Source organism: Ranitomeya imitator, chromosome 5 (genome assembly GCF_032444005.1).
Source record: "Ranitomeya imitator isolate aRanImi1 chromosome 5, aRanImi1.pri, whole genome shotgun sequence".
NCBI classification, from domain to species: Eukaryota; Metazoa; Chordata; class Amphibia; order Anura; family Dendrobatidae; genus Ranitomeya; species Ranitomeya imitator.
Genome location: NC_091286.1, coordinates 441,092,168 through 441,106,731, shown reverse-complemented (window position 1 = coordinate 441,106,731; position 14,564 = coordinate 441,092,168). Strand labels below are relative to the sequence as shown.

General features: G+C 45.5%; 1 protein-coding gene across 3 annotated transcripts in view; it reads left to right on the top strand.

Moving 5' to 3' along the window:
• Positions 1-14,564, top strand: part of LOC138638124 (probable cation-transporting ATPase 13A4) — a 581,505-nt gene that overhangs the window by 553,945 nt on the left and 12,996 nt on the right. For 2 of the 3 annotated variants that reach the window (XM_069727151.1, XM_069727153.1), the window contains one exon: positions 2,648-2,728. The exons of the other annotated variant lie outside the window; for it this stretch is intronic. In XM_069727151.1, the coding sequence (XP_069583252.1) occupies positions 2,648-2,728 (81 nt within the window). The remainder of the gene's footprint in view (positions 1-2,647; positions 2,729-14,564) is intronic. 3 annotated transcript variants of the gene reach the window in all.

The following is a 14,564-nucleotide window of genomic DNA, read 5'->3' as shown; positions in this document are numbered from 1 at the left end:
TCGTGACGCCTGCAGACCATTCCATCTAATTCTGCATTCCAAATGGCGCTCCTTCCCTTCCGAGCTCTGCCATGCGCCCAAACGATGGTTCCCCCCCACATATGAGGTATCAGCGTACTCAAGACAAATTGGATAACAACTTTTGGGGTCGAATGTCTCCTGTTACCCTTGGGAAAATAGAAAATTGGGGGCTAAAGTATAATTTTTGTGAAAAAAAAATAATTTTTATTTTCACGGCTCTGCATTATAAACTGTAGTGAAACACTTGGGGGTTCAAAGCTGTCAAAACACAGCTAGATAAGTTCATTAGGGGGTCTACTGTCCAAAATGGTGTCACTTGTGGGGGGTTTCAATGTTTAGGGCCATCAGGGGCTCTCTAAATGTGACATGGTGTCCCATCTCAATTCAAGTCAATTTTGCATTGAAAAGTCAAATGGCGCTCCTTCCGTTCCGGGCTCTGCCATGCGCCCAAACAGTGGTTTACCCCCACATGTGAGGTATTGGCATACTCAGAACAAATGGCTCAACAACTTTTGGGGTCCAATTTCTTCTCTTACCCTTATGAAAATAAAAATTAGGGGCGAAAATTGATATTTGTGAAAAAATATGATTTTTTATTTTTACGGCTCTGCATTATAAACTTCTGTGAAGCACTTGGTGGGTTAAAGTGCTCACCACACAACTAGATAAGTTCCTTAGGGGGTCTACTTTCCAAAATGGTGTCACTTGTGGGGGGTTTCAATGTTTAGGCACATCAGGGGCTCTCCAAACGCAACATGGAGTCCTATCTCAATTCCAGTCAATTTTGTATTGAAAGGTCAAACGGCGCTCTTTCCCTTCCGAGCTCTGCCATGCGCCCAAACAGTGGTTTACCCCCACATGTGGGGTATCGGCATACTCAGAACAAATGGCACAACACCTGTTAGGGTCCAATTTCTTCTCTTACCTTTATGAAAATAAAAATTAGGGGCAAAAATTCATATTTGTGAAAAAATATGATTTTTTATTTTTACGGCTCTGCATTATAAACTTCTGTGAAGCACTTGGTGGGTTAAAGTGCTCACCACACTTCTAGATAAGTTCCTTAGGGGGTCTACTTTCCAAAATGGTGTCACTTGTGGGGAGTTTCAATGTTTAGTCACATCAGGGGCTCTCCAAACGCAACATGGTGTCCCATCTCAATTCCAGTCAATTTTGCATTGAAAAGTCAAACGGCGCTCCTTCCCTTCCTTGCTCTGCCGTGCGCCCAAACAGTGGTTTACCCCCACATGTGGGGTATCAGCGTACTCAGAACAAATGGCTCAACAACTTTTGGGGTCCAATTTCTTCTCTTGCCCTTGGGAAAATAAAACAAATTGGAGCTGAAATAATTTTTTTGTGAAAAAAGTTAAATATTAATTTTTTTTAAAACATTCCAAAAATTCCTGTAAAATACCTGAATGATTAATAAACTTCTTGAATGTGGTTCTGAGCACCTTGAGGGGTGCAGTTTTTAGAATGGTGTCACATTTGGTTTTTTTCTATCATATAGACCCCTCAAAATGACTTCAAATGTGATATGGTCCCTAAAAAATATTGGTGTAAAAACGAGAAATTGCTGGTCAACTTTTAACTCTTATAACTTCCTAAAAAAAAAATGTTTGCGTTCCAAAATTGTGCTGTTGTAAAGTAGACATGTGGGAAATGTTACTTATTAATTATTTTACATGACATATATCTGTGATTTAAGGGCATTAAAATTCAAAGTTGGAAAATTGCGAAATTTTCGAAATTTTCGCCAAATTTCCATTTTTTTCACAAATAAACGCAAGTTATATCGAAGAAATTTTACCATTATCATGAAGTACAATATGTCATGAGAAAACAAGGTCAGAATCGCCAAGATCCATTGAAGCGTTCCAGAGTTATAACCTCATAAAGGGACAGTGGTCAGAATTGTAAAAATTGGCCCGGTCATTAACGTGCAAACCACCCTTGGGGCTTAAGGGGTTAAAAATATTGATCAATTAAATAGATTTGGTCTACGTTTTTATTGTGCTAAATTTCAGTTTATTTATTCCTTATCAATATTTTCCTTGTCTTGTTTATTTTGAAATATGCTAAGAAGTGAGAAAGCTCCAGCAGCTGCGGTAACAAACCCGATGGCACTGATAGCTCTGTTGGCCTGAAAAAAGAACAGATGTTCATTTGTGATGAGCGAATGAACATCTTTTTTCGATCACTCGATACTTGCCCGAGTTTCACTGTGCTCAGTGTACACGGTGAGCACTGAGCATTTCCGGAATTATTCAGGTGAGGATGTTACCTGAGTAGCCATTCACATAAATTTGTGTCAACTTCTGTGCATGTTATCAGGCCAACATTACTAGCGTATGTGAACTTTTGATCAGGATCCGATCAAACATATATATATATATATATATATATACATGTCAATAGGTTCAGAACAACTTATTTTACTGTACAGAGGATATTCTGGTTTGTATTTTCTATCCGACTTCTACTAACTAAATGTTATTTTGTTTTTTACCGCTTTATAATCCTTTTGTTGGACCCTAATTAAACCAGCAAATGACATAAGTGACAATTGTGTTAATTGCTAGAATAATGAAACATATAATATCAGTCTTGTTTATTTCCTGCTCAGCTTGTCTGCACACCATATTACTGGAGGAGGAATACCATAATAATGGTGGCTGCTCTATTTGTGGTTTCATATCTAGTTGAGGTAATACTTCTTATTTTATTTGTTTTAACACAGTGCAACTATGCAATTATCTTTGGTATTTTTATTGCTATCATTACTGTTGTTCTTAAATGGACATATGTTGCCAGGGACGTACATAGAAATCATAGGGCCCTATAGCAAAAGAGTTCTCAACATATTATGATGGCCCCATAAATAACCCCATTCCTCTCCACATAGTCTGATGGCCCAACAAATAGTCCTCCACATAGTATGGTAGACCCATAAATAGTCAGAGAAGAGAAAATATGCGGCACTCACCCCTGAATAGCAGTGGGAATCGTGAACTTTATTGAAGAAAATGTGTGGAATACATCCGTCAGGACATCAGGTACAAAGGAGGGTGCGGTATTGGAGTACGGACGACGGCCGTTTCGCACACTAAGTGCTTCGACGGGTCCAGGTGGTAGATTACACCACGTCATTTCCTTTTAAAGGATCTCTGACGTGTGTACATAATTAAGAAATGTGAATAACATAGTGAATAATACATAACTGTGACATATAATAAAGTAATCTACGTACAGACATACAATCCTGCAGGATTTCTCGTTTAAACGATCTATTTAAATATACTATCGTATACAGTATCATTATACTTGCAAAATTTCTTTTACGAATAATCAAAATATATTAGTACTCTAACCTTTTAAACCTCTTATAAAAATACGGACATGTCGAGCCTATCGTTTAGTCCAATCGGTCCCTGTGCGTTTGCGTTTAGAATCCATTTAGCTTCTTTTTGTAATAGAATTTTATTTTGATCTCCTTCTTGCAGAGGATATTTAACTAATTCGATGCCGGCGAATCTAAGCAAGTCAGGGTTTGCATCATGTTTGTCTCTCATGTGCTCGATTAATCTCAGGCAGCCTTTACCAGTTCTAATTGAGTTATAATGTTCTTTGAATCTCACGATCAAAGGTCTTATTGTTTTACCAATATAAAAATATCGACAAGGACAGAACAAAACATAAACAACAAATTTACTTTTACAAAAAATGAAATCTTTCACGACATGGGTAATGGAACCTATTTGTAGAGGATTTTTTATTATGTGGAGGTGACAAAATCTACAATTGCCGCATTTATTATTTCCGACTGGTGCGTTGCTAGATAGCCAAGTAGTTCTAGGGGTAGTTATTCTATTATGCACCAATAAATCCGCCAAATTATGGGCACGTTTATATGCAAACTTTGGAGCATTAGTATATATCGATGTTAGAACTTTATCAGTTTGTAATACGTGCCAATTTTTTTCGAATAGAAGTGTGGATAACTTTGTCCAAATTACTGTGCTTGAAGCAAAAGGAAAAATTGTTTGTACTTTCTACGCAAACTTCATTCGTTCTTTTACTTTTTCTTTTCAGAAAATCTTGTTGCGTAAATTTATCTATATGAGTCTCAGCTTCTTTCAATAGTTGTGGAGGATAGCCTCTTTTTATGAAGCGGGATTTAAGTTCACTAATTTGCTCATTAAATATTTCATTACTACTATTGATTTTACTTAATCTGGCCATTTGGTTGTACGGTAAACCCCTTTTCGTGTGGAACGGGTGAGGGCTTTCAAAATGTAGTATATTATTTGTTGCTGTCTGTTTCCTAAAGATCTTTGTTAGTATGTTCCCTTCAGCAATTTCTATTTTTACATCTAGATACTCGATATTATTATGCCCATAACAGGAGGTAAACTTCATATTCTCGTTGTTAGAGATATTCAAATACTTAACGAAGTCATTAAACTCAGCTTCATTACCATCCCAAATTATCATGATGTCATCAACGAATCTGGTGTAAAAACGAATTTGCTTCAAAAAAGGATTATTACTGTTATTAACATAAGTATCCTCAAAAATTGCTAGAAAAAGGTTTGCATATGTACAAGAGGTGGGCGTACCCATTGCTGTTCCAATTAATAGTGTATACCATTTATCCATGAATTTAAAAGAATTATTAGATAAAATGAAATCCAGACTTTCTATAATTAAAGAGATTATTTCAGGATCTACATCTCTTTTTTGAAGCATATTCATTTTTACACCAGATTCGTTACCCACTGCCACCTCTGTTCCGACCTTATCTCACCTCCCGCTGCCCGAAAAATACTCTGGTGACTGTAAATCCTGTAGGGGTTTTGCGAGCCAGTGTGGTATACACCTCGAGCTTCTGGCTGCACGTTTTCCCATGGAGCGGGCAAAGGTGGGATTCATAATCTCTCTTCTGTCGGACAGAGCTTTGGAGTGGGCTATGCCGTTGTGGGAGCGCAACGATCATGTGGTGCGGAGGAGAGTGTGTTCCTCGGTTTCTGGGCACTCTGAAACCGGTCTTTTTGGGACCTCGAGTCACCCATGATACTGGGCTCCAACTGCTGGCATTGACTCAGGGTTCGACCATGGTCAGCCATTTTGCCGTCCACTTCCAGACATTAGCGTCTGAGCTTGAGTGGTCTGATAAAGCCCTCATCCTGGTATTTTGGAGGGGGCTGGCTGACCATGTGAAGGACGCTGTTAGGGCTAGCGGAACACACCAAATAATTAGAGAGATGATAAAAGGTGCGTTCGCAGCCCGGGGTCCACCGTGCAGAGATGGAACCTGCTGCTGAGTAATGCCGGACTATATGGCGGTACAATGAGGATACACACACACGGGTTAGCTTCACCCTGTATGAAAGAAGCGAACCCTGTTGCGTCACAGGGCCACGGTACCGCACAAAAAGCGCAAGCAAGGAGTCACAGAACTCAATCCCAAAACTCAGGATAAGAGTTCGTCTAGACCACTTGCGCTCGACACCGCTAGTGGGTGTCAGAGTATAACTTAAATAATAATCTTTATGCACAAGAGTGCGTGCAGTGCCGCTCTGGCGGACGCCACTAACCACCCAGACTTGGGTCAGGAGAGCGCTCTAATAGCGCACGGCGCTGCAATGGCGGTCACAGCAATAGATGCTGTATTGTGTGTTAAGTACTGATGGCTCAGCCGGGTGCTAGATAGCAATCATCCTCCTTACGCGAGCAGTCATACACAAGGGAGGTGATGATTAATGAGGGACTTTCACATATCAATACACACATGTTTTCAAGTCTACACTAGCGCATGGCCGCTCGGCCATGCAAACCTTTTATAGCAGCAGTGCTACAAGACCTTCCAGATGGTCCAATAGGAGCCGCAACAGGACCTGAGCATGTGACCCCTGACCTCCAATGGAAGGTCGTCCCGTGGGCATGCTCAGTATGGGAAAAGCAGGACTTAAGGTACCTTCACACTGAACAACTTAACAACGATATCACTAGCGATCCGTGACGTTGCAGCATCCTGGATAGCGATATCGTTGTGTTTGACACGCAGCAGCGATCTGGATTCTGCTGTGACATCGTTGGTCAGAGCAGAAAGGCCAGAACTTTATTTCATCGCTGGATCTCCCGCAGACATTGCTGAATCGGCGTGTGTGACGCCAATTCAGCGATGTCTTCACTGGCAACCAGGGTAAACATCGGGTTACTAAGCGCAGGGCCACGCTTAGTGACCCGATGTTTACCCTGGTTACCATTGTAAATGTAAAAAAAAAAAAAAAAAAAAGTACATACTTACATTCCAGTGTCTGTCCCCTCGCCGTCAGCTTCCCGCACTGACTGTGAGCATCGTCCGGCCGTAACGCACAGCGGTGACGTCACCGCTCTGCTTTACGGCCGGCCGGCGCTCACAGTCAGTGCGGGAAGCTGACGGCGAGGGGACAGACACCGGAATGTAAGTATGTACTGTTTGTTTTTTTTAAAATTTACAATGGTAACCAGGGTAAACATCGGGTTACTAAGCGTGGCCCTGCGCTTAGTAACCCGATGTTTACCCTGGTTACCAGGGGACTTCGGCATCGTTGGTCGCTGGAGAGCTGTCTGTGTGACAGCTCTCCAGCGACCACACAGTAACGAAACAGCGACGCTGCAGCGATCGACATCGTTGCCTATATCGCTGCAGCGTCGCTTAATGTGACGGTACCTTTAGTCCCAGAAAGACCTGCTCGCTGCTGATCAGTGCAGGTTACAAAGGCAGAGCCTGGAAGGGCAGCAGTAACAATCGCTCAGTATCAGCCTGAGCCAGACGCTGGGACCGATGTGTCTGCTGAGCCGGAACCACTGCGGCTGGAGAAAAATGGGAGACCGCAGTGGAGATGGTTTGAGATTCTCCCTGTGCAGAGGCGGGAACTCGACACCTAGCATGCCACCCATCCTTGGACCTGTCCTCTGGTCCATAACCCTTCCAATCCATCAAATAAAATTTTTTACCACGTACCACATTACACCCTAAGATAGCATTCACCTCGTAATCATCCGTAGATGAACCCGATGTCCCGGCAGATGACTCTGAAATCTGGGATATGTGTACGGGCTTTAAGAGGGACACATGAAATGTGTCGGTGATACCTAAGCATGGAGGAAGGGCCAGATGGTAGACCACAGGGTTAACCTGTTCCAGGACCTGGAAGGGACCAAAGTAGCGAGGTTCAAACTTAGTGGACTCAACTCGCAGCCTGATGTTACGGGCAGAGAGCCACACTAAATCACCAGGAGCAAAGGTCGGAGCGGGGCACCAATGTGCATCGGCGGAGAACCTCATTCTCTCCTTGGAGGCCCGGATGGCATCCTGAGTGTGGTCACAAATGTCCCATGCCTCCACTGCCCAGTCTGCCACCCTGGAATAGGCACAGGAACCCGCGGATGCTGACCATAGTTAAGGAGGAATGGGGTCTGCCCAGTGGAGTTGGCTACGGCGTTGTTCAGCGCAAACTCCGCCCACGGTAGCCAGGATGCCCAGTCATCCTGCCTGGCTGAAACAAAATGTCGTATATGTGACCAAGGTCTGGTTGGCCCTCTCTACCAACCCATTCATCTCGGGATGGTATGCTGAAGAGAGATTCAACTAGATGCTGAGAAGATGACAAAGCTCTCTCCCGAACCGAGACGCAAACTGGGGACCCCGATCACTGACAATTTTGTCCGGCATGCCATGTAGGCAGAAAATGTGTTTTATAAACAATGCTGCCATGCCCCATGCAGAAGGTAGCCGTGGAAGCGGCACCAAGTGCACCATTTTAGAAAAATGGTCGGTGATTACCCAAATGATGGTGCAGCCATGGGACTTGGGTAAGCCCACCACAAAGTTCATCCCAACCATCTTCCAGGGCCTGTCTGCCACCGGCAGGGGATAAAGTAACCCAGCTGGCCATTGTCGAGGAGATTTATTCTTGGCACAGGAGACACATGCCCGAATATAGTCTCCGACGTCACGGGCCATATGCGGACACCAGTATGTCCTCGCCAGAAGCTCAGATGTCCTTTTGGTCCCAAAGTGTCCACCCACCATGGACGAGTGAGCCCAAGAGAGAACTTCTCTGGTCGCAAATGAGATGGTACAAAGGTTTTGCCCAGGGGCACAGACTCTAGCGAAACCAGAGCCACAGTTCTCAGGCTCTCAGAAGGGACAATAAGCGAAGGCTCCTCTTCCTCCTCCTCAGATGACACAATGGAGCGAGAGAGAGCGACGGCACAAAAGTTCTTTTCCCTGGAGTGGAAATGGAGGGTGAAATGGAACCGGGAGAAGAACAGGGACCATCTGGCCTGGTGAGAATTTAGCCACATGGATGTCTGTAGGTACACCAAATGTTTGTGTTCTGTTAAAACTTGGAAGGGAAAGCGAGCCCCCTCCAGGAGGTGTCTGCACTCTGAGAAAGCCAACTTCTTGGCTAGCAACTCCCTGTCCCCGATGGAATAATTCCTCTCCGCTGGTGTGAAGGTCTTGGAGAAGAAGAAGCAAGGATGCTTCCGACCTTGAGCATCCTTTTGGAAGAGGAATGCTCCAGCACCTACGGATGAGGCATCCACCTCCATAATAAACAGCTTATCAACATCAGGGCGATGTAGAATGGGAGCGCTAGCGAAGTGTGACTTAATGGAGTTAAAGGCCTTGGAGACTGTTATGATCAGGTGACCTTGGGGCAGCATGAAAACTTTCACTGGAGTAGGTGGTAACTATACTGACCGCAAACCCTGATCTTATCACCGCAACTAGAAGTAGCCGTGGGGTGTGCCTAACAAAACCTAGACACCTCGACACAGCCAGAGAACTAAATACCCCTAAAGATGGAAATAGGAATACTATCTTGCCTCAGAGCAGATCCCCAAAGGATAGGCAGCCCCCCACAAATAATGACTGTGAGAAGTAGAGGAAAAGACACACGCAGGCAGAAAACAGGATTAGCAAAAGAGGCCACTTCTTGCTAAATAGGAAAGGACAGGACAGGATACTAAGCTTTCAGTCATAAAATCCTTCCAAAATATCCACAGCAGAAAATACAAAAAACTCCACCACCTAACTAAAGGTGTGGAGCGTATATCTGCAACTCCAAAGAATCCAACCAGACTGAGAAAACACTGACACAGTCTAAGCTGGACAATAGAAAAACAAATGAATAGCACTGAAATATAAGCACACTGCATGTGTGCCACAGAAAAAGAAACAGACACTTATCTTTGCTGAATTGGCAGCTAAGCAGGAGAGGCCAGGAGAGATCCAACACTTCCCAAGAAACATTGAAAACTGGCAGGGACTAATGAGTCCTGCAAACCTAAATACCCCAGTCAGTATTGCAATGAGCAGATACACCTGTCCAAGACTGCAGGCCTGGGACAACTGCATTACCATTAACAACCACCGGAGGGAGCCCAAAAGCAGAATTCACAACAGTACCCCCCCCTTTGAGGAGGGGTCACCGAACCCTCACCAGAGCCCCAGGCCGATCAGGATGAGCCAGATGAAAAGTACGAACCAAATCAGCGGCATGGACATCAGAGGCAAAAACCCAAGAATTGTCCTCCTGGCCATAACCCTTCCATTTGACAAGGTACTGAAGCTTCCGCCTCGAAAAACGGGAATCCAAAATCTTCTCCAGGACAGTCAGAAGGCTCAACCTGCCCAGAAGAAAAACGAGGATGAAAACCAAAATTCCAAAAGAAAGGCGAAACCAAAGTAGCCGAACTAGCCTGATTATTAAGGGCAAACTCGGCCAATGGCAAGAAAGCCACCCAATCATCCTGATCAGCAGACACAAAGCATCTCAAATAAGTCTCCAAAGTCTGATTATTTCACTCGGTCTGGCCATTTGTCTGAGGATGAAATGCAGGAGAAAAAGACAAATCAATGCCCAGCTTAGCACAAAAGGCCCGCCAAAACCTAGAAACAAACTGGGAACCTCTGTCGGACACAATATTCTCCGGAATACCATGCAAACGGACCACATGCTGAAAAAACAACGGAACCAAATCCGAAGAGGAAGGTAATTTAGGCAAAGGCACCAAATGAACCATCTTAGAGAATCGGTCACAAACAACCCAGATAACAGACATCTTCTGGGAAACAGGAAGATCGGAAATAATATCCATAGAAATATGCGTCCAGGGCCTCTCAGGGACCGGCAATGGCAAAAGCAACCCACTAGCACGGGAGCAACAAGGCTTGGCCTGCGCACAAATCCCACAGGACTGCACAAAAGTATGCACATCACGCAACAAAGAAGGCCACCAAAAGGACCTACCAACCAAGTCTCTGGTACCAAAAATGCCAGGATGACCAGCCAACACGGAACAGTGAACCTCAGAAATCACTCTACTAGTCCATCTGTCAGGAACAAACAGTTTCCCCACAGGACAGCGGTCAGGTTTGTCAGCCTGAAATTCCTGAAGAACCCGTCATAAATCAGGGGAAATGGCGGAAAGGACCACCCCTTCTTTCAGAATACCGACCGGTTCCAAGACCTCAGGAGAATCAGGCAAAAAACTCCTAGAGAGGGCATCAGCCTTAATATTCTTAGAACCCGGAAGGTACGAGACCACGAAATCAAAACGGGAAAAAAACAAGGACCATCGAGCCTGTCTAGGATTCAGCCGTTTGGCAGACTCGAGGTAAATCAAATTATTATGATCGGTCAAGACCACAATACAGTGCTTAGCTCCCTCAAGCCAATGTCGCCACTCCTCAAACGCCCACTTCATAGCCAACAACTCCCAATTGCCGACATCATAATTGCGTTGAGCAGGCGAAAACTTCCATGTTCCATGTTGCTCCTAAACCACCAGATCATAACAGGTGTTCCTGCCAGTCCATCACAGCCTGTAGTTTGGCAGGATCCATAGCCAATCCCTGGGCAGAGATGATATAACCAAGGAAAGGCAAGGACTCCTGCTTACAGAGCCCGAAGGGCATCACCAGGTATTCATAGTGCCCATCCCTGGTGTTAAAAGCCATCTTCCATTCGTCCCCTTCACCGATGCGAATAAGGTTGTAAGCACCCCGCAGATCTAGTTTAGTAAATACCCTTGTTCCCCGTAGCCTATCAAAGAGCTCAGGTATCAGGGGTAGTGGGTACTTATTCCTAACGGTGATGGCATTAACACCCATGTAGTCTATGCATGGATGTAGTTCTCCACTCTTCTTCTGCACAAAGAAGAACCCAGCAACTGCAGATGACACTGACTTCCTAATGAATCCTCTTGCCAGATTCTCTTGGATGTACTGAGACATTGCCTCCATCTCCGGGAGAGATAACGGATAGACTCGACCCAGGGGAGGCTCTGCACCAGGCACGAGGTCAATAGGACAGTCATAGGGGCGGTGAGGCAGAAGGGTCTCCGCAGCCCTTTTGGAGAACACGTCCGCATAGGTCAATAGTGCTTGAGGAGAGAGGAAAGATCTGTGGGTACCTCTGTGGTAGCAACCTAAACGCACTCCCTCTGACATCTACCCTCACAGGATTTACTTCATCCCAAAATTCTCCCTGAGGACCACTCTATATGGAGAAAATGATAGTGTAGCCATGGTATCCCCAACAGGATCTCATCAATTCCCTCAGGAATGACTAATAGAGAGATAATTTCCTGATGTGAGGGAGACATAGAAAAAGTGAAAGGAATGGTTTGGTGTGTAATCTGGGAGGGTAGTGTCGACGCATTTACCACTCAAATGGTTACTGGTTTGGTGAGCATCACCAGGGGTATTGCGTGTCGCTGAGCGAAAGCGGATGACATAAAATAACCCTCTGCCCCAGAGTCCATGCAAAGCTCTACCATCAAAGGGGATGGGCCTATGGTAATTGTCCCCTTGAAGGACAACTTAGAGGAAAATGTCTAGTGTACCTCCTCCAACTGCCACTAGATGTTGACGTTCCCCACATCGCTGAGGACACCTGGAGGCAAGATGTCCTGACTGCTGGCAAACATGACAGACCTTAAGTGCATGAGCAGACCGGGACTTAGATCCCGCTCGTGCCACCTCTATGGCCTCATGTGACACAGGCGCCTGGACTGAAGATTCCAAAGGTTTGGCGATGGTGGGAGCCAGCCGAAACCTCTGCCTACACTGGGCTTGCTCCAACCTTCGCTTGTGAAAACGAAGGTCGATGCAAGTTGATATAGCTATGAGCTCCTCCAGTGTGGCAGGAATTGTTATGACCTGGTGGTTAGGAGCACCCGGAATGACCTGATAGTTAAAACTCATGCAGGACAAGCTCTGGGATGTGGGAGCTCTGCTGACCGCAATCCCTAATCCTATCACACACACTAGAAATAGCCGTGGAGCGCTCCTGACGCTCCCTAGGCGTCTCGTCACAGCCTAAGAACTAGCTAGCCCTAGAGATAGAGAATAAAGCCTACCTTGCCTCAGAGAAGTTCCCCAAAGGAAAAGGCAGCCCCCCACATATATTGACTGTGAGTAAAGATGAAAGTCACAAACGCAGAAATGAAACAGGTTTCAGCAAAGGGAGGCCAGACTAACTAAATAGACAGAGGATAAGAAAGGTAGCTTTGCGATCAGCACAAAAAACTACAAAAGACCACGCAGAGTGTGCAAAAAGACCTCCGCACCGACTAACGGTGCGGAGCTGCCACTCTGCATCCCAGAGCTTCCAGCTAGCAAGACAAAATCATGATATCCAGCTGGACAAGAAAACAATGAACGAATTAGTTACTATCAGGAACTTAACTTTTGCTGGCGGAAACAGGTCACCAGAAAGATACAAGAGCGAACTGAACCAATGCAGAAACATTGACAGCTGGCATAGAGTAACGATCTAAGTGGAGTTAAATAGAGCAGCAAACCAAAGGATAAACCCGGTCACCTGTGTAAGGAACCTCAGAAGCAGCAGCTCCACTCACAGCCACCAGAGGGAGCCCACGGACAGAACTTACCGAAGTACCATTCATGACCACAGGAGGGAGCTCGACAACAGAATTCACAACAGTACCCCCCTTTGAGGAGGGGTCACCGAACCCTCACCAGAGCCCCCAGGCCGATCAGGATGAGCCAAATGAAAGGCACGAACTAGATCGGCAGCATGAACATCAGAGGTAAAAACCCAGGAATTATCCTCCTGACCATAACCCTTCCACTTGACCAGGCACTGGAGTTTCCGTCTTGAAACACGAGAATCCAAAATCTTCTCCACCACATACTCCAACTCCCCCTCGACCAACACCGGGGCAGGAGGATCAACGGAGGGGACCATAGGCGCCACGTATATCTCCGCAACAACGACCTATGGAACACATTATGGATGGCAAAAGAAGCTGGAAGGTCCAAACGAAATGACACAGGATTAAGAATTTCAGAAATCTTATATGGCCCAATGAAACGAGGCTTAAACTTAGGAGAGGAAACCTTCATAGGAATAAGACGAGATGACAACCAAACCAAATCCCCAACCCGAAGTCGGGGACCAACACAGCGCCGGCGGTTAGCGAAACGTTGAGCCTTCTCCTGGGACAATGTCAAATTGTCCACCACATGAGTCCAAATCTGCTGCAACCTGTCCACCACAGTATCCACACCAGGACAGTCCGAAGGCTCAACCTGCCCTGAAGAGAAACGAGGATGGAAACCAGAATTGCAGAAAAAAGGAGAAACCAAAGTAGCCGAGCTGGCCCGATTATTAAGGGCGAACTCAGCCAAAGGCAAGAAGGACACCCAATCATCCTGATCAGCAGAAACAAAGCATCTCAGATATGTTTCCAAAGTCTGATTAGTTCGTTCGGTTTGGCCATTAGTCTGAGGATGGAAAGCTGAAGAAAAAGACAAATCAATGCCCATCTTAGCACAAAAGGACCGCCAAAACCTTGACACAAACTGGGAACCTCTGTCCGAGACGATGTTCTCCGGAATGCCATGCAAACGAACCACATGCTGGAAAAACAATGGCACCAAATCAGAGGAGGAAGGCAATTTAGACAAGCGTACCAAATGGACCATCTTAGAGAAGCGATCACAAACCACCCAAATGACCGACATCCTTTGAGAAACAGGGAGATCAGAAATAAAATCCATGGAAATATGCGTCCAGGGCCTCTTCGGGACCGGCAAGGGCAAAAGCAACCCACTGGCACGAGAATAGCAGGGCTTAGCCCGAGCACAAGTCCCACAGGACTGCACAAAAGAATGCACATCCCGTGACAAAGAAGGCCACCAAAAGGATCTGGCCACCAAATCTCTGGTACCAAAGATTCCAGGATGACCAGCCAACACCGAACAATGAACCTCAGAGATAACTCTACTAGTCCATCTATCAGGGACAAACAGTTTCTCCGTTGGACAACGGTCAGGTCTATCAGCCTGAAACCTCTGCAGCACGTGCCGCAAGTCAGGGGAGATGGCAGACAAAATTACCCCCTCTTTAAGAATACCCGCTGGCTCCGGAACACCCGGAGAGTCAGGCACAAAAATCCTTGACAGGGCATCAGCCTTCACATTCTTAGTATGAAACCACAAAATCAAAACGGGAGAA